The 21,207-nt window shown below is 42.6% G+C and overlaps 1 protein-coding gene across 1 annotated transcript; it reads left to right on the forward strand.

Annotated features, from left to right (window-relative positions):
- Positions 1-971: 971 nt before the first annotated feature.
- LOC124131536 (cyclin-O-like) lies at positions 972-20,871 on the forward strand. The gene is made up of 5 exons (XM_046494846.2): positions 972-1,169; positions 8,326-8,628; positions 11,651-11,836; positions 12,501-12,706; positions 18,579-20,871. Exons 1-5 carry the CDS (start codon positions 1,062-1,064, stop codon positions 18,859-18,861), a joined length of 1,086 nt encoding a protein of 361 aa, XP_046350802.1. The 5' UTR covers positions 972-1,061; the 3' UTR covers positions 18,862-20,871.
- Positions 20,872-21,207: the final 336 nt, after the last annotated feature.

A 21,207-nucleotide genomic window follows, 5' to 3' on the forward strand; every position in this document is an offset into this window, starting at 1 on the left:
TATTAAGAGCAGTAGTATAGTTTAATTCAATACAGAAGGCTACAGGCCCTTTTTACATATCTTTGCGAATGGTTGTCTTATATAATAATATATAACGGATCTTTATAACACATCATGATGTATGTCCATAGAAATCTTTTGGACTGCAGATATTTAGCGAAGAGAGCGGTACAGATCATTTATGAAGAGTTGTGTTTTCATAGCATTTGCATAGCATAGAAGTATTTACTTCTTAGACACTAATATTTACTTATATTTACTGCAGATAAATAGAAAGCGAAACGCGTATTCGATTACATTTAAGTCTTATTGATAACACTATATAATTTCTCTTGGTATATTTAAGCGTTTGTTCTGATGAATCATTAAACTACATCTTAAGAAGAAAAATGTAAATTACTCCCGTATTTTAACTTCACGCGTTTAAACCATTTGTCACGCGGTCAGCGTGTGCCGCTCTGTGAAACTCGTGATCTTTCTGTCGTGGAGCCCACGGGAAGCACGTGCATGGTACGTGTCACTTCAAAGCCTTTTTCAAACACGGTAGAGAAATAAACAAGCAGGTTAAGAGAAATTTTGAAATAGTTCTAACAAATTTAGGAATTTGGAAGGAAAAATATATTGATTAAAAATCTTTGTTATATGATTATTATCTATTGCATCATAATTCATTACCACCTTACCAGACCCAGTTCAAACATCCCAACTCTGCCGTGACGCTTGCTCGTGCATGGTAGAGTTTATTCGTTAAAGGGGTGTTGAAGTAAAGAGAACAGTTTAACAAAATTTACGTTTTATAAGAAAACATATGAGAACATTTAATATTAAATTACAAATTTGCACAAATATGAAATAATATATATTATTGCGTTTATTCACCCGCGGGACGATTTCAAAGTTTCAAGTGACGTGATCAGAAAATGGTTTGTCCCACGAAATGTAAACACTGCCGAGAGCCATGCAGACAGAAAGGCAAGAGTATGTGGATCTGAAACAGGTAACGCCAGGTACAGGTGATTTGGAAATCGGCGTTTCGATTGAGAGTGTGAAGAAAATCTGTGATGTCGTCGGACTGTGCGATGTGCCATCTTGACACTGTGTGTTCTTACGACCCTGATGACTTGCTGGACGAGGGGGTAGTGGACTGCGGCTACCCAGGGGTGAGGCAGGTAGGCAACCCACACACAACACTGACGGTCTGACTTGCCTGGGTATAGTGACATTGCTTCGGTTTGTTGCCAGAGACGGGTAGGTCATAATTCGAAGGTAGATATTAGGGTGGTACATTTGAGGTGTGAGGAATATACTTTGTAGTGGATTCTGAGATCAAATGACCACAGAGTATAGCATGTTAAAAAAAGTCGTGATCTGCAACGCGGAAAAACTTATAATTTGGCCATTGTATATTTTCTGGAATGGTAAACATAGGGCGCAGACAAAAACATAAAAATACAATGAGCGAGTTAGGTTTTACGCCGCTTTGAACAGTGTTTCAATTAAACTACTAAAAAAATTAAGGACCTTCCGATTCTTTCACATTACTAACAATAATTAATCTGTCAAATCATGAAGAAACCATGACAGTTAACGTAAGTAATATGAATGAATCGTATGTGGAAATCAACGTGAATCTCACTCACTAACTCTCCCAATCCCGTGATAATAAATGCTTTATGATCAATGACAGTTGCCGCGGCACTAGTATTGCTGTATTGTCGGACTGTCTGCATATAACACGTGGAACCTGCTCCTTCTCGAAGGTATCTGGCGGTAAACGAAGGATGCCCTGTGCTTGTTTATAGGCTGAAAAAAGGGTCCTCAGAAAAGAATATGTCTCTACATATCATAAAACTGTCGCAGCGCACATCGAGCATGAAACCAGTCTGTAAACGGGTTTCCTTTCCGTGATTGAGTCTTCGCTCATGTTCTCGGCCACCGATTTGTATGACCCAGGTTCGAATACAGATGGCATTAATGAAGTTTAAATTTGGTACCCAGCGCCGTAAAACTACATTCACTCACTCGGTAAGGGTCATATATCGTTGTGCGGAGCTCAGGGAATTCCATGTACACATGACGTCACGATTGTTGACGGTCAATGATTTAAGTGGAACAGAAGTGATTTATGTATCTCAACATTATTTCATTATGTACGAACACGCATTGTTTCACAGATCATTAGAACGACCCGAAAAATTACCTACTTAATTTGATCGACATTTTGGTTTTATCGTATGAACCTCCAGTGTTCTCGTATCGTTTCAACTTAGTGTTCAACATTAAATTTGACATAAAGAATATGGTTTGTTGTTAAATTAATATATAGTCCCTGAAAAAAAAATTGTTCATAAAGTTAAATTAATTTTTGAAAAAAAGAGCTATAAAAAGCAACCTTCGAATGTTGATATTAAGTCTCTTAAATTCAGGGCCAAGAGCTGAAGAGGGGACGATTTTGGGCTGCTGGAGCTAAATGAGATGATAGTGGAATGGGGCATCTTCCCGAGGCAAGAGTGTTAACTGACTTTAAAAGTCCTTGCCGAACTAGGCTGGAATTCCTGGGCTCGATCGTAGCGCCACCAGTGGCTATTACGAGTAATGTCCTTTCTATGCCTCTCCTATTGACCAATCAGATTCAACCTCTCGTATCACTTGCATTTGCTTCAAACAAAACGGTGGCGCCCAATCAAAGCGATCTGATCGATAATCAAGATCTATATTGTGATCAAACGAGTCTTACATCGCGAAGTGCATTAAATCACGTGTGCACCTTGATTAAAAACATGAAAAGATATAGAAAATATCTGTTGACAACGAGTTAGCGGTGCACATGCTTTGCAAATCCAAGGGCGGTCGGGTAGCCTAGTGGTTAAAGCGTTCGCTCGTCACGCCGAAGACCCGGGTTCGATTCCCGACATGGGTACAATGTGTGAAGCCCATTTCTGGTGTCCCCCGCCGTGATATTGCTGGAATATTGCTAAAAGCGGCGTAAAACCATACTCACTCACTCACTTTGCAAATCCCGCCGTCGACCGAAATCTGCATGACACTTTACGAACCGGATTTCGATTTCGGTGCGCGATTCCGATTTGACTATGCATAGACTCGTTAGTCCAGCCAAAATGTAACTCCATAATACCAGCCTAGTTCGGCAAGGGTGGAAACTGGACTTTTATAGTCAGTTAACTCACTTGCCTCGGGAAGATGGGAATGGGGGTGATTGTTTTACTAAATATATGATCTGGGTTATGTAAGATAGATAAAGTTCGATGTGTGAGCGAAATATTTCTTTTGCATAAAGAATTTGTCTCAATTCAAAATAATACTTATTTGAAAAATATGCCTACTGCAGCTTTAATTATGCACCTCAGCACACTCTTGTTTCCGGTGGCCAATCCTAGTTTTGGGCTGGACTATACAGTGTTGTCTTATAGCGTATTGCTTGCTGGAGTTCGCCCACAAGTAAAAATATATTTTATATGGCTTGTGGTAGACTTGCTCAGGTTGCAAAATGATCCCAACTTATTCTATTTAGGACCTTTTACTTGCCTTTCAAAGAGTAATTATTATAGTATGTTTATGCTGTAGTTTGTGATGCGGTGGGGAAGCCTACAGTTGGTGTTAAAGCGTTCGGCGTCTGGCGGCGTTGTAGCATACGCACTCACTCTTACATGTTTTAGTCAGTGACAATTGGTTCTCCTTTTCTGAGACCGCATCCGCGGTGTAGTTGAAGGAATGTATGCTCTGGGAGCGGAAGGTTTATGGTTCGATCCCCGGCCGCGTCATACCAAGAGACGTTAAAAGATGACACTTATTGTTACCCTGCCTGGCGTTCGGCATTAGGGGATACTCAAACACGCACGCACACAGACAGACGCAAACACACACGCACGCACGCACGCACGCACGCACACACATACGCACGCACACACGCACACACACACACGTACGTGTGCCTGCACTTTGCTGTATAGGCTGGTCATCGGTTTAACATGCTGTCGGTCATTGGCGTGCCTTCGAGTCCCCACATGGGTACAATGTGTGAAGCCCATTTCTGGTGTTCTCCGCCGTGATATTGCTAGAATATTGCTAAAAGCGGCGTAAAACCATACTCACTCAATGGTGTGCCAGGCTCATACTCCATTATTTCAAGCGGTCGAGATATGGCGGGAATATTGTGGACTGTAACGTCAAACAACATTTACTACAATCGCCCCAGCGCCGACCGTGCAACTTGCATGTCTCGGTTACCCGAAAACTCACTCTGTTTTGACGAGGAACCGCACGTTTTTCACGACTTCAGCTGAAGAAAACGCAGTCATGCGAAAGGCATTTAAACAATTGTATCAACACCCTGTTCCTGTCATCTCTCCAGCGTAGAAAGGTCAATTGTTTCAAGTAAACTTCTTGTTATGGTACCTGACGAGAAATTAGATGTTCTTCATCTTAAGATATGTTCAAAGTTCCTCAAATCTGCCCTGGTTCAAATACATACAGCTAAAATTGACCTTAGTATGAATCAATAATGTCGTTTTAACGCTGAAAAGCACCTAGTTTTCGACTCGTCGGTATCGCTCCCGATGGCATCAAAAAGTGAAGATAAAAATATCGATCTTTTTATAGAGTGTCGTATTTACATACTGTAACGATTATAGTCTGGAAGCCCTTCGGTGCGTGAAATGGGTTCGATTTCGTTCATAATAATAATCAAAGAGGCTGAAAAATTGCCTAAATTGTGCTTAATGTACTTTGGGGAAATCACATTTTTTAATGTCAAGCGAGAAAATGGTTGTTGCTTCCTACCAACTTCCGGTTTGGCGGGGCGGTCGGGTAGCCTACTGGTTAAAGCGTTCGCTCGTCACGCCGAAGACCCGGGTTCGATTCCCGACATGGGTACAATGTGTGAAGCCCATTTCTGGTGTCCCCCGCTGTGATATTGCTAGAATATTGCTAAAAGCGGCGTAAAACCATACTCACTCACTCACTCACTCACTCACTCCGGGTTGGCATGGACAGCTCTTAACCCCTGTGTATACATGAACGCGTCATTTTTTTCACTTAAAATATATATAAAAATATAATGGTTTTACGTCGCTTTTAGCAATATTCGCGCAATATCACGGCGGGGGACACCAGAAATGGGCTTCACACATTGTACCCATGTGGGGAATCGAACCCGGGTCTTTGGCGTGACGAGCGAACGCTTTAACCACTAGGCAACCCCACCGCCCCGTTACCACTTCTTGTAACACAGTCAACCAGACCCATGAAGCAGAGTTATTGAACGGATGATTGAACCACCAAAACGATGACATGCATCAACCAAGTCAGCGAGCCTGATCACCTGATCCCGTTAGTCGCCTCTTACGACAAGCATGGGTTGCTGGAGACCTGTTCTAACCCGGATCTTCACGGATCCTGTGTGTACAGTGTATTAATCCGGTTTGTATCGCCCCAGTGATATATATGTATATATGTTCCAAACATTAATAGCTGTTCTAGTGTCCGTATAAACGGGGTCAGGAATAGCGAGGTTTCACTGCATCCCCAGTTAACCCAGAGATTATTTGCTAGTGGAGGGAAACAAAAGATAAGCAATTTGAAACATACGTATCTGCCCTTGATTCGCAGGTGCTGAGCACGCCCCTCACAGAGCGGACACATTCGTCACCACTCGCCCCTTTCCGTAACCTGCAAGAAGACTCGTACCCCTATCGATGAATATTATGTGCGAAAATACGACAAACCAATCAGAATGCGCGTATGATTTCAAGTTCTTCGTCAAAGAATCCCTCAGAAATAATTTATGTTTTTACATATGTCTTGCATCTAAAAATATACCCAAGACACAGTTAAATGTGTTCAATCATACTGTATAATTCCGCATGTCCTGACGTGCTTTAAATTGCATCTGAAATATAGATGATATAGCGGGAAATATTTGTGAACCATTGCGCAACGAGTTGACAATTGTTTTAGGTATGCCCGTTTGCGCTAAGACGGAACCCGGTTGCAAAAATGGCCATGAGAGGGGCACGAGTCGCTATTCGGCTTGTCCCGGAATAACACGAGTTGGTCACGAATGAGAGCGGACACTCCATCCGCCTGGTTCCCTGTGTGTGCTGCGCTAGCGCTAGATACCCAGGGAACTAGGCTGACGCTCCATGGCCTAACTATTTTTTAAGGCAGCGTTAAACTTAATTCACTGGTTACGAAATGAAGATCGATACTTCCATCACAGATATTGTTAGCCGAGTATTTCTGACAGAATAGGGGCGGTCGGGTAGCCTAGTGGTTAAAGCGTTCGCTCGTCACGCCGAAGACCCGGGTTCGATTCCTAACATGGGTACAATGTGTGAAGCCCATTTCTGGTGTCCCCCGCCGTGATATTGCTGGAATATTGCTAAAAGCGGCGTAAAACCATACTCACTCACTCACTCACTCACTCTGACAGAATAAATGTCGAATAAACTGTGCGATACGGATACTCACGAGGGTAATGATAAGTCTTAAAATAATCAATATTTAATATCTAGTTTCACTCACTGAAGTAACCTTAGGAACCGCTGACAATGTTAAAGTGAACCGCCATTTATGGTATAGTGCCAAATGATTTGCAGCCATTTTGTTGAAAGAAACACACCCGCATGATCATTTAAAGCCCCTATCTGAGCATATTGGTAACGTCAGGCACTAGCTTTGAGCTACAGTAGACTGACATCGAGTCGCTGAAATGAACATATTTTACAGATTAATCTGTTGTTAAATTGTAGTCATAGAAATATAATTTAAAGAAGCCGAGTGACTCTCATTCACTGCAGTAATCTAGACTTGCCATATATGATAGACTTGCATGGGCTGTACTTGATATATTTGTTTGGAGTCTGTATGACAGACCTGATTTGAGCATGTAGGCATTGGATTAATGTATGGTGCTTATTTAAAATAGTTCCTGCTTGGTGACATATAACCATATTTATCGTACCGTGACACCAAGTTTATCTGATCGGTTTGTCTCATAATTAACCCTATCCGCTATATGATAGAATATGTTTGAAGTTGAGGTGTCATTGCAATGTGGAACGGGGCGTTGACAGTTATCAAAGCGCCGTATAATCATCGCTAAAAGCATGCCCACTAATATGTTTGGAATGCAAAACTTGAATCGTCCATTCAATTACCCAGCAACGGCAACGAAGGACAAGCATGGGGTAATGTTTGTTTGTTGTTTAACGCCGCACTCAGCAATATTACAGCGATATGACGGCGGTCTGTAAATAATCGAATCTTGACCAGACAATCCAGTGATCGACATCATGAGCATCTATCCACGCAATTGGGATATGACGACACATGCATCAACCAAGTCAGCGAACCTGACCACCCGATCCCGTTAGTCGCCTCTTACGACAAGCATAGTCGCCTTTTACGGCAAGCCTTGGTTGCTGAAGACCTATTCTACCCCGGATCTTCACGGGTCGCATGGGGTAAAGCGTTCGTTCATCACGCCGAAGACCCGGGTTCGAATACTAACATGGGTACAATGTGTGAAGCCCATTTCTGGTGTCCCCCGTCGTGATATTGCTGGAATATTGCTAAAAGCGGCGTAAAACCATTCTCACTCATTATTATATTAAGTGCAACATATCAGTCATTATTTAAGTACCCTTTTGGGATTTCGGGTTAGAATGGGTCCTCAGCAACCACGCACGCGCACGCGCACACACATTTTGTAAGTTATGTTGAATTAAAATAAAAACTTCAGATGCTGAAAAATGTATGAGCTCTTTTTACTGTGATACTTAATTTTCAGGTTCAAATAATTATTTACTATTTATTGATAATTTTATGAGGCATACACTATGTTCGGACACCAATATACTTTTTTGAATATGTTTTGACTGATCCAACAGAAAGATTGGTACATTAGAACTCATACAAGACATTATTTTAGGCGTATTATGTTGCAATTTTAACAACACCAGTGATCAATTATTATATTAATACTTGTCCTCCACCCGCCCAGACTTGATTTGACCGACTCCGTAGCCTAGTGGCAGAGCGTCCGCCCGAAGAGCGAAAGGTCCGTTAAAACCCCAAAAGTCGTTAAAGATGGTACTTGTTGCTGCCCTGCCTGGCGCGCGGTATTAAGGGGCTAAAACAAGAATATGTCTGGGTACTGAGTTGGGTATTCACGTTAAACTGCGGCATGGTATCTCAGTGGGCTAGTACTATGAAAGTACAGACACACGCACGCACGCACGCACGCACGCACGCACGCACATACACACCTATATCTGTCGTAAGAATACATTTTGTTACTCTCAGGTTGAAGTGCACAGCCATGCCCAGACCCTTACACCGATGGAAGGGGAGACAACTCTTCTCCAGGGGAATGACTCTGGTCTAGGGGATACAACCCAGCTCAAGTGTTTCGACTGTCCGGATTGTCTGATTGAGCGGAAGTTCAAGAAGTTGCCTCTGTCCAGTCCAATGACCCATGGACCTCTTTGGCCGCTGGGCGACGTTAACCACGCAGGATTCGAACCCTACAAAGACGAGATTTACTTACATCGACTCGCCCTGGAGAAACGAGTCCATCCTTTGAAAAGCCTCAACCGACAGAAAGAGGTCATCACTTTTGATACAATTTGACACAGTGCAGTGCACGTTTGTTTTTTTGACGATGCACCATGACCATGACATGTATCATGACCATGCGTTATGACAATGCACCATGACCATGCACCGTGACAATGTACCATGCCCACACACTATGATAATGTACCATGACCATGCATCGTGACAATGCACCATGACCATGCACCGTGACAATGTACCATGCCCACACACTATGATAATGTACCCTGACCATGCATCGTGACAATGCACCATGACCATGCACCGTGACAATGTACCATGTCCACACACTATGATAATGTACCCTGACCATGCATCGTGACAATGCACCATGACCATGCACCGTGACAATGTACCATGCCCACACACTATGATAATGTACCATGACCATGCACCGTGACAATGTACCATGACCACGCACTATTACAATGTACCATGACCACGCACTATTACAATGTACCATGACCATGCATTGTGACAATGTACCATGACCATGTACCGTGACAATGTACCATGACCACGCACTATTACAATGTACCATGACCATGCATTGTGACAATGTACCATGACCATGTACCGTGACAATGTACCGTGACAATGTACCATGACCACGCACTATTACAATGTACCATGACCATGCATTGTGACAATGTACCATGACCATGTACCGTGACAATGTACCGTGACAATGTACCATGACCATGTACCTTTATCACGCACCATGACAGTGTACCATGACCACGCACCATGACAATGTACCATGACCACGCACCATGACAATGTACCTTGACCACGCACCATGACAGTGTACCATGACCACGCACCATGACAATGTACCATGACCACGCACCATGACAATGTACCATGACCACGCACCATGATAGTGTACCATGACCACGCACCATGACCACGCACCATGACAGTGTACCATGACAGTGTACCATGATCATGCACCATGACAGTGTACCTTGATCATGCACCATGACAGTGTTCCATGACAATGTACCATGACCACGCACCATGGCAGTGTACCTTGATCACGCACCATGACAGTGTACCTTGATCACGCACCATGACAGTGTACCATGACAGTGTACCATGATGACGCACCATGACAGTGTACCATGATCACGCACCATGACAGTGTACCATGACCACGAACCATGACAATGTATCATGATCACGCACTATTACAATGTACCATGACCATGCATTGTGACAATGTACCATGACCATGTACCGTGACAATGTACCATGACCACGCACTATTACAATGTACCATGACCATGCATTGTGACAATGTACCATGACCATGTACCGTGACTATGTACCATGACCATGTACCATGACCATGTACCATGACAGTGTAACTTGATCATGCACCATGACCATGTACCATGACAATGTACCATGACCACGCACCATGACAGTGTACCTTGATCACGCACCATGACAGTGTACCATGTCCACGCACCATGATAGTGTACCATGATCACGCACTATGACAGTGTACCATGACAGTGTACCATGATGACGTACCATGATAGTGTACCATGATCACGCACCATGACAGTGTACCATGACCACGCACCATGACAGTGTATCATGATCACGCACCATGACAGTGTACCATGATCACGCACCATGACAGTGTACCATGACCACGCACCATGACAGTGTACCATGATCACGCACCATGACTGTGTACCATGACCATGCACCATGACCATGAGAGTGTACCATGACCACGCACCATGACAGTGTACCATGATCACGCACCATGACAGTGTACCATGACAGTGTACCATGACCATGCACCATGACAATGCACCATGACCATGACAGTGTACCATGACCACGCACCATGACAGTGTACCATGACCATGCACCATGACCATGACAGTGTACCATGACCACGCACCATGACAGTGTACAATGGTCACGCACCATGACAGTGTACCATGACCATGCACCATGACCATGACGGTGTACCATGACCACGCACCATGACATTGTACCATGACCACGCACCATGACATTGTACCATGACCACGCACCATGACAGTGTACCATGACCACGCACCATGACAGTGTACCATGACCACGCACCATGACATTGTACCATGACCACGCACCATGACAGTGTACCATGACCATGTGCCATAACTACGTACTATGATCATGTACCATACGCATCGTCACTAATGTAATTGTATATCGGCTATTTGTTCGTGTATGTTTGAAGCTGGAAATGACATGTATATTTGTGTACGAAGGTACAAACTCTTTAACCTGACAACTGTTTTTGTGATCGAAAAATGAAAATGATGCAGGTGAAAAGAAAGTTTGAATTTATAAAAAATGTAAAGTAATTGTGAGCATATCCATTTATTGAAAACTGAAACTATGGAGTAACAGATTGTAAGTTTTTGTTGTATTTTTATTGAAAAATCGACAAAGTCGCCAAATATCCTTGTTGGAATAGCAAGACATTGACGTCAATGAAATATACACATGTTTGGCTTCATAATATCAAGAGAGAAAATGTACAAATATGTACAATGATTGTACACATGTGTACAATATGTTCAGTAGTCTGTACACAACAAACCGCTTGTGACCAGCAGTATGCTATTGGTTAAAAGAAGACTTTCCCTTCAAACTACTACCAATCTCTAACATGGAATAAAAATAACAAGAAAACACCTGACAATTTGTTTGAAGAACATACACAATGCTGGGCAGAATTTAATTTTGTTTTAATTTTATGTTAGAAATGAACATCTTCAGAAGGCTTATAGATCCATCTACAACCTACAACCAAAAAGTCCAGTTCAATTTCAGTTTCAAACAATAAGACTAGTTTTGAGTTTCCAAAAACAAAATAAAATATGATACGCAAAAATACGATCGCGATTACATTTGAGTATAGGTTTCATGAAAGAGTCACTGATTAAACGTTTAAAGGTATGTTTTATAATTGTAATATTTTCGGTCTGTGTCTGTCTCTCAGATCACGCCAGGGATGCGGGCTGTCATGGTGAGCTGGGTGACCAAAGTTCACCGCGACCACTGTCTCAACCCAGACAGCCTCTTCGTCACTGTCAACATCATCGACCGCACCATGGCGGCTATGTACGTAGACATTCCATGTCTACCGCTCCTCGGCATCACTGCATTACTAATCGCAGCAAAAATAGTAAGTTTAGAGTTACCTCCCATGGGTCAGATTCGTTTGGAAATTGAATCGCGACTGTTATTGTGGTTATTATACCTTGGGGACCGCGTCTTGTCGTGGAAGAAGTACATGCTTTCAGTATATGATACGCCGGGAATAGCTGTAAGATTACTGATGCGGCGTTAAACATTATTCATTCACTGGTACGGGATCGGGTGGTCAGGCTCGCTAACTTGGTTGATGCATGTCATCGTATCCCAATTACGTGGATCGATGCTCATGATGCCAATCACTGGATTGTCTGGTCCAGACTCTATTATTTACAGACCGCCGTCATATAGCTGGAATATTGCTCATTTGTGCAATTGTTGTGTTCGGTCTTCCAGACTTTTAATGTGGCTTAATGACCTTAAACTGAAGCGAGGGCAGGCTGTTCGACTAGAGTTTAAAGCGTGCGTTCGCTCGTCACATCGCAGGCCTGGGTTCGATTCCGCATGTTATGGTGTCCTCTGCCGTGATAACTGGACTGAGGTTAAAAGGGGAGTAAAACCATACTGACTAACACTTCGGGATACAGTGTGAATCTACTCAGCCCCCACCCTATCCTCTGTATGTGACTTTTATCCGAAGGTAAGTGGTAGATCGAGATAATTAACGATTTTCTGATGTAGACACATGGTTTCAGGAGGAGGTTATTCCCCCGGAGATTAACGACTTGCTTGATTGCTGCAACTCCAAATACAACAGAGAACAAGTGAAAAAGCTGGAGACGCTGGTACTTCTGGCCTTGAGGTTCGACCTCCTGGTGCCGACCTCTCGCTTCTTCCTGGAATACTTCTCCGCATGTTGCCTTGGCGGGTGCGTGGATTTGCAACATGGAGAATCACTCAGGTAGGTTGGGGAGGGGATGTTAGGTAATCTATGTTCGGGGTAAGGGGGGTCATTCGTGTAAACAATAGATGATGGCGGGATGGCTCGGATGACCAATCCACGTGTTGAAGTGTGGTGTCATTCAGGTAAGTTAAGTTATAGGTGGTGCCGGGAAGATTCATGTAAGCAATAGATGAGGGGGTGGGGTGTCACTCGGGTAAGCTGTAGGTGGTGGTGGGATGATTCGGGTAAGCAATAGATGGGTGGGTGTGGGGGTGTCACTCAGGTAAGCTATAGGTGGTGGCGGGATGATTCGGGTTAGCAATACATGGGATGGAGTGGGGGTGTCACTCAGGTTAGCTATAGGTGGTGGCGGGAAGATTCGGGTTAGCAATAGATGGAGTGGAGTGGGGGTGTCACTCAGGTAAGCTATAGGTGGTGGCGGGATGATTCGGGTAAGCAATAGATGGGTGGGTGTGGGGGTGTCACTCAGGTAAGCTATAGGTGGTGGCGGGATGATTCGGGTTAGCAATAGATGGGCTGGAGTGGGGATGTCACTTAGGTTAGCTATAGATGATGGTGGGATGATTCGGGTAAGCAATAGATGGGTGGGTGTGGGGATGTCACTTAGGTTAGCTATAGATGATGGTGGGATGATTCGGGTAAGCAATAGATGGGTGGGTGTGGGGGTGTCACTCAGGTAAGCTATAGGTGGTGGCGGGATGATTCGGGTTAGCAATACATGGGATGGAGTGGGATGTCACTCAGGTTAGCTATAGGTGGTGGCGGGATGATTCGGGTTAGCAATACATGGGATGGAGTGGGATGTCACTCAGGTTAGCTATAGGTGGTGGCGGGATGATTCGGGTTAGCAATACATGGGATGGAGTGGGATGTCACTCAGGTTAGCTATAGGTGGTGGCGGGATGATTCGGGTAAGCAATAGATGGAGTAGAGTAGGGTGGGAGTATCACTCAGGTAAGCTGAAGATGGTGGCGGGATGACTTGGGTAAGCAGGTAAGCTAAAGTTTGGGGAATACCAAGTGGGTTTCATCACATGAGTTCTCTTCTTGGTGCCAACTATCTTGCTACTGGTGTCACCATTTACTGGGCTAGCCATGTCAAACAATGTCTTTCTTCACCATTCCTTTACAAACACGTGTATGCGTTTTGAACAGATTTACACTGGCATTCACAACATTATCATTGGCATTAGCATGTTGACGGTCGTTTACTGTTAAAAATCAGAACTAGAGATAATCAGCTTGGCCACAAGCCGACAGTGGCGGCGAGATAGCCCAGTAGTTAACTGTACGATCACCACGCTGAGGACACGTGGTCGAATCCGTGTCGTAATATTGCTGGAATATTCCTGAAAACAGCGTAATACCATCCTCACTCACTCATTCTCTGACTTGACCCGTGAAGATTCCGGGGTAGATAGGTCTTCGGCAACCCATGTTTGCCGTAAAAGGCGATTTTGCTTGTCGTAAGAGGCGATTAACGGGATCGGGTGGTCAGGCTCGCTGACTTGGTTGATGCATGTCATCGATCCCAATTGCGTGGATCGATGCTCACGATGTCAATCACTGGAGTGTCCAGACTCGATTATTTACAGACCGCCGTCATATAGCTGGAATATTGCTGAGTGCGACGTTAAACAATAAACAAACAAACATTCTCTGACTTAATCAATGCTAATATCTCAGGACACGTGGTCGAGCCCCTCTCCGTGAAATTACTGGGATATTCATAAAAGCAGCATTAAACCAACCTCTCACTGATTCTCGCAGGCATATGTCTGGGGCGTTGGGGAAGCGGGGATAAAGCGTTCACTTGTCACGATGGAGTTCGATTTTCCACATGGTACCGTGTGTGGAGCCCTGTATGTTGAAATATTGCTGAAAACGTCTAAAAACCACATTCACTCACTCACCAAGGCAGACATCTTCTTCATCTTTGTAAGGTTTAGTATAAACTAAAAGAGATAGAAGATGTTCTTGGGGCATCCTTCATACACACCTTCATCAGTTTAGAACTCTCAGCAACAGCCAAAGTATGATCACAACCAACTGCTATCCAATAGTGCACCACGGGCCTGATCCGTCGGGATTCAGGGTAAGAATACAGGTATTAGCAAGCTATGCTTATCGCAGGAGTCGACTAAACGCATGGCAACGATTCTCATGATGTCAATCACTGGATTGTCTGGTCCAGACTCGATTATATTCAGACCGCCGTTATATAGCTGGAATGTTGCCGAGTGCGGCTTTAAACAACAAAACCAAAGAAATCCAACAGGGACGTTTTTTTTTACAAATTACAATTTAACTGTTATATTGCAGACGTTTTCATGAAACAATGGGGCACGGGTGGTCCGTCGTCAAAGGCGCCGCAATTCGCTGTGCAGAGTTGCATCCCTTGGACACGCCAGAAACCTATGATAGTGGGTTCGAATCCATTCCGCCCCGATTATGTTTCTAGGTTTGTCAGCACCATACCCGTACTCGTAGGCTTCACCGAAGTGGTAAAGGTCTGATACCTGCATCACTTCGGGCTTTCCTCCCACATTAAGCTGACACGCCGTGATATAACTGTAATACTGTTAAAAGCGGCGTGAAACCCAACTCACTCATGAAACAAAACTCATTAGAAGTCTACTATATCAGTTTATATACTGAATTGTGACAGAATATGTGAAAATTGCAGATGAATATGTTGTAAAATGTCCAACAAGTTCACACAAGCAGGACTACCAGTACTATAGAAGGAAGACACGGCAGTGATGTATAACCGAGATGAGTTTGCCCCATGTCGTGTGGTGGTCAAGTGTTTTGCGATGAACCTACATGATGAATGCTAACATTGAACTGCTTGATGACAGCATACAAATGTTAAAATAACATCAGCATTCCTATGTATTCAATATTTGTCGAGCAATACAAACTTTACCGACTCAAGGATGCCTTGTGGACTACTCGACGATCTTGGTATGTTCAAGAAGTCAGCATTTCATGGGCGAATTCTAAAGTTCGTTTCCCTGTAACAGTCCAGGTACTGTGTCCTAAGTGGTTGAATTGAAAACAGGAAATCTCTTTTATAAGGATGTTTTTGTGCGCATTAAATTCACTTATGAATGAGGTGAAGAGCGCGAGATGATAACGAGGCGGGGCCGAGCTTGTTATAGTACGAGCTAGTTCATTGGCTCCGGGCCATCATACTTATGCCACTTATGTAACTGAACAAAATATTGTAAATTATCGTGTAATTTTTTAAGTATTAGTAACTCGAGATGCCCCATCTAAACAAGAGTTGTCTGGAAAATAGCCTCCAGGTAACCCGGTAGGGGGCGCTGCTAAACACAGGCACAGCGCCCCCTGGTGTGTCCAATGATTAGCGTGTCCGTGCATATAATGGCAGGCAGTCGGGAGGAAAATAACGTACATATTTTGCTCTAGAACAATTTGAAAAAAATAAATCCGAATTTTCCTAAGACGGATGACACGCATTGACAGATCTGAATCCCCTTCGCTAATTGACTACCTCTCCGCTGGGCCGTGATTACGGCGCACACAATTTCTCAAGTGCTTCTTTCTGCCCGTTCAAATGTTATTCAGCCCGATTATTGGTTGTATTTGTACATTTGAAGAGAAGAAGACTAGGTCTAACACATCGTGTTTGTGGCAGCGTCTCGGCCCCTCCCCCCTCTACTTGGCGGCTCCGGACGAGTGTTGGGCCATTATACCCCAGTTATTGCTGTCTTTGTGTAGCCAACGTGGATTGAGGCAACTCTTGTATGCTTATTAAAAGGCTAGAAAGTCTAATGGTGTGGAAGGCTTGGTTAGACGGAGGTGAATTGATTCAAGTTCGGTTGTTCGCGTTATGGAGTCGCTCTGGTGTGACACTTGAATCACAGACCTCGTAGCATACAAACAGAGTGAGCACCTTCTCCACCTCAAGTGTTTTAATTTAGTAACCGTCTCCTGAAGCATGCGCTTCGTTAGTTTAGAGAAAAAAGTACAAATTTAGTTTTGAAATCACACTTGAAATGTTTAAATAAACGTTTGCCTACTTTAAAAAGTGCACTCTTGCCCCCTCGTTAAAGAGTGTCACTTTCTGAATTGTTAACATTTTGACACTTTGAATGAAATTGACATTATTTATGTAATGCTGAAGAGAAAAGAGTGAAAAGCAGTCATGAGATGGATGCTTAATGCTGAAGATTCACGATCGGTTATGGCTATAAAGGATAACATCATTGGAATAGGATGGCAACACGTTCATAGATAATAATGCACCCTTACATATTTTTTTCGAACTTTGTTCCCACAAAGGGATCAGTTCAAAGGTTCGATGTCAGATAAAGATCTTATTAATATTTACAAATCTTAAATAGAAAATAAGGCGTGTGTGGGTGATATGTGGGGGTTGAAGTGGATTCCTGAACACTTATTAAACAAAAATAACTTGTCCGACAACATTATAACGTTTGTACTTCCCACCTGCTTCAGCTGCTGATTTGGAAGATGTTTCATACGTGTGTCAAGTTGTTAAGGCACATAAAGCATTAAACAAATATTCTGTTGTCTGTTCTGTATTCTATTTTTGTCATTTGGTTTTAAGTATCCACCGGCACTGTTTCAAACGTGGAATAATATTAAAATCTTAATGTCATATGTAACTGTATAAACTGAACATAATATTTGTTTAATTGCATGGTATATATTATATCTACAGACTATGGCCTGAGTGCAAAAAACTTCAGTTTAATAAGCGTCGTAGCCTGGTATTGTGACGCTGAAATATGATAACTTTACAAAATATGTACAGCATGTTCATCCATATTCCTTCCAACAAATTGCGTTGAAGATTGACATTGACCGGTATTATCCCCCGGATTAGCCGTGTGTATGCTAGCACGTTATGAACGTCCTCCCGTCGGCCCACCCATACACCCCTCCTTGTGTATCAAAGGATGTGGCGTCACCCATATCTACCCCCCATATTAACCAAATTGCCCTCCTATTTATTTTCCTCAGCTGTCCTACTCGTGTATGATTAGTCAATTAAGTTGGTATACTCGTCCGTAACTGATTGTGGTTTAAGAGCTACAGATAAGCAGCGTATTTGCGTAAAAAAATATTCAAAACCGAATTCCTCTCAATTAACTTGCGTACAGAAACGCATGCATTAAATGAAAAACTCAAATGGATAAAAACAGCACGCGTAAATACCCAATGAAGCTTTTTCAGCATGGCTACAACTCTGGTGTTGATGTAGACGTATTATTTGTATTCATTAGTTATGGAGTTACATTTCAAAGACGTCTTTAGTTTGGGAATTAGTTTAGAAATTCGTTATACAATTATTACCTAAACTGTCATCATTCCTCACATAATAAACCCGTGCGGATTCCGGATCTTGTGTGCCAAAACGGAACTTCCTCCTCCTGAACTCTGAAACACACATTGGGATCCCGGATTGGAATTGGTCCCCAGCAACCTATGCTTGTCGTAAGAGGCGACATTCCTGATCAAGTGGTCAGGCTCGGCGACCTGGTTGAATGGCATGTCACAGTACCCCGATGGCGCGGGGCTTTACTCATATATACTACTCAAATGAATTGAAGAACACATTATTCGTTCATATAACAAAATTTAATCTGTCATACCATGCATTAAAGAATCGGGTGTTCTTTGACTTCTTTTGAGTGGTATAATATCAATTACTGGTTTGCCTGGCCAAAGCACTCTTATTTACACGCTGTGGTGATAGATCTGAAATTGTGCCGACTGCGGCGTTAAACAACACATCGTCGACACATTCCTCTGAAGACCCCCCCCCCCCCCCCTGAAATATGAACAAACACTAACGGTTATGCATTTGTACGCAGACAATGCCGCGCCATGTCCCGCTGTATCCTAGAGATGTCGCTACAAGACTATCAACTCTGCCAATACAGCCCCTCTCTGCTGGCGCTCTGTGCTTGGAAAACAGCTGTCGGAGTTCTGGGGGTCTGCGACGACAACTACTACCCCCCGGGGATCTACTGCACTAGGGGACGCTTTGACCGGTGCCTTCGTGAAGTCCGAGCGTTCACAGAAACCTTCCAATACAGCTTCCCAGACATCGTTTCCATCAGCGACAACTTCCGGAACCTCAATGGATTGGACTAACGCCATCTTAAGATAAAACATAAGTCAGGACCATTCATGCTGATGCTATGGCGAGGAGTATATCGGTTTAGACTAATTGACCGACTAATTGACCCCGAATCAGCGGAATCACATTTTACGCATTGCAATGAAATAAGTGTAAATGAAATTATGATAGTGCTGTGTATTCGCGAATGATTGTATGTGGAAAAATTTAAGACTTTTTTTGCTTTGTTCTCATTTGTATACAAACAATATATTTATTATGTCTTGTAAAGTTTTCCATGGATGTTGGTTTACAGCAATGAAATTCACAGTTATTAATGTCTTTATAAAAGTGCTAGCAGATATGTGATTCCTACTGTTGTTAGTCCGCTTGCAAACCTACTTCAAATAACATGGTGACTTTATTCTGTTCCGAGGGTACAACGGGTTAAGAAAGATATACGTTAAATTGTGTTGCAATGTTGTACAAACCGTTAGTCGCAGCTGTATAAACTGTCGCAAGTATGTGTTGCAACGTGACGAGATTGAATGACCTCCCCTAAATGGATATAAATTTGAAACAAACCAGTTTATCAGGAGCATTAAAGCTGAATTTACTATATTGCTACCCTACTAGATTAGTCTTATTGTGGCTGTTTCCTTTGTAATGTAAATATACATAAAGTGTGTTGCCTTTATATATATTTACATTACATCTTCCCTATTTCAACATTGTATGAACCATGATGCAACATTTCTTCTCTATTGCAACACTTTATGAAGCGTTTTGCAACAGTTTATATTCTCTGTTGCAACTCTGTATCAAGCGTATTGCAGCCGTGTTTCTTCTGTGTTGCAACTCTGTAAAACCATTGCCACAGTTTAACCAAATCGGAAAGATGTTTCTTGTCAGTTGCAACTGTATTTTATGTTGCAACTTTGTATAAAACACGACACATCTGTATTGAGTTCTCTATTGAAAGTCTATATGAAACTTATTGCAACCATGTTTGTTCTCTATTGCCACTCTCTCTAACACACAACGCCACTGTATAAACTATATTGCCAATGTGTTTCATCTCTATTGTAACTGAATTAACCGCATTGCAACTGTTTTTCTTCTCTATTTCCTCTCTATAACACACTTTGTCACTGTGTATAAACTCTGTTTCAACAGTGTTTCTTCTCTATTATAACTGCATTAACCGTTTGCATCTGTGGTTCTTCTCTATTGCAACTGCAATAACCGTATTGCAACTCTATATGAACCTTATTGCAACTGTTTCTTTTCTATTTCCTCTCTATAACACACTTTGTCACTGTGTATAAACTCTATTCTAACTGTGTTTCTTCTGTATTGTAACTGCATTAACCGTATTGCAACTGTGTGTCTTCGCTATTGTAACTGCATTAACCGTATTGCAACTGTGTCTTCGCTATTGTAACTGCATTAACCGTATTGCAACTGTGTTCTTCTCTGTTTCCTCTCTCTCTATATTGCGAATGTGTTTCTTCTCTGTTGTAACTCTGCATTAACCGCATTGCAAGGGTGTTTTTACTGTTTCCTCTCTATAAAACACTGTGTATAAATGTATCGGTAATGTGTTTCTTTGCTGTCGTAACTGTTTGGACCGTATTGCAACCGTGTTTCTTCCCAATTGGAGCTCTCCATACAATCTTTTTTTAAACCGCGTTGCTTCTCCAGATGTATTGTGAAAAACGTTTTGCTACCCTGCTTTATTCTACTGTAATTCTTTATAACCACATTACATTTCTTGTTTCCACCAAATTGTGGCATTGTATTCACCACATAACACTTGTTTCCACCACATTGTGGCATTGTATTCACCACGTAACACTTGTTTCCACCACATTGTGGCATTGTATTCACCACATAACACTTGTTTCCACCACATTGTGGCATTGTATTCACCACATAACACTTGTTTTCACTGCATTGTACTAATTGACCCGTTCGGTGGCACTTTTCTTGTATGTGTGTTTGTGGAATTTTCACTGGTCAAAATAAAAACAACAGGAAAAATGTGTATCAGAATATTTTTTAACTCAATCGGTGCAACATTCTGTCGGCCTATGTGCTGGTCACTAAATTCTAAAAACGTTTCACATGAAACAATGGATGAAGCCTATTTCTGGTGTCCCCCGCCGTGATGTGGCTGGAATATTGCTAAAAGCGGCGTAAAACCATACTGACTGACTCTGCATACGTTTAAGTTTAATGTTGCATGATTTGTACATTAACAAGCACTCCTACTCTCATAAAAGTATTTGTTCTCATGTGTGTTCAGTCCAATGTTCTGCATGATAAATTTTACGATTTGAAGCATTAATGAATTACATAACGTAGCGATTTCTTTTGGT

The sequence above is a fragment of the Haliotis rufescens genome, unplaced genomic scaffold (genome assembly GCF_023055435.1).
Source record: "Haliotis rufescens isolate VD_foot unplaced genomic scaffold, xgHalRufe1.0.p SCAF_1, whole genome shotgun sequence".
Classification (NCBI taxonomy): Eukaryota; Metazoa; Mollusca; class Gastropoda; order Lepetellida; family Haliotidae; genus Haliotis; species Haliotis rufescens.

Bases quoted from the DNA above. Each gene is read 5' to 3' on its own strand.
- LOC124131536 (XM_046494846.2), top strand. From the start codon at position 1,062: ATGTCGTCGGACTGTGCGATGTGCCATCTTGACACTGTGTGTTCTTAC. The intron at 1,170-8,325 runs GTAGGCAACCCA...TGTTACTCTCAG, and splicing joins GCTACCCAGGGGTGAGGCAG to GTTGAAGTGCACAGCCATGC. The intron at 12,707-18,578 runs GTAGGTTGGGGA...ATTTGTACGCAG, and splicing joins CAACATGGAGAATCACTCAG to ACAATGCCGCGCCATGTCCC.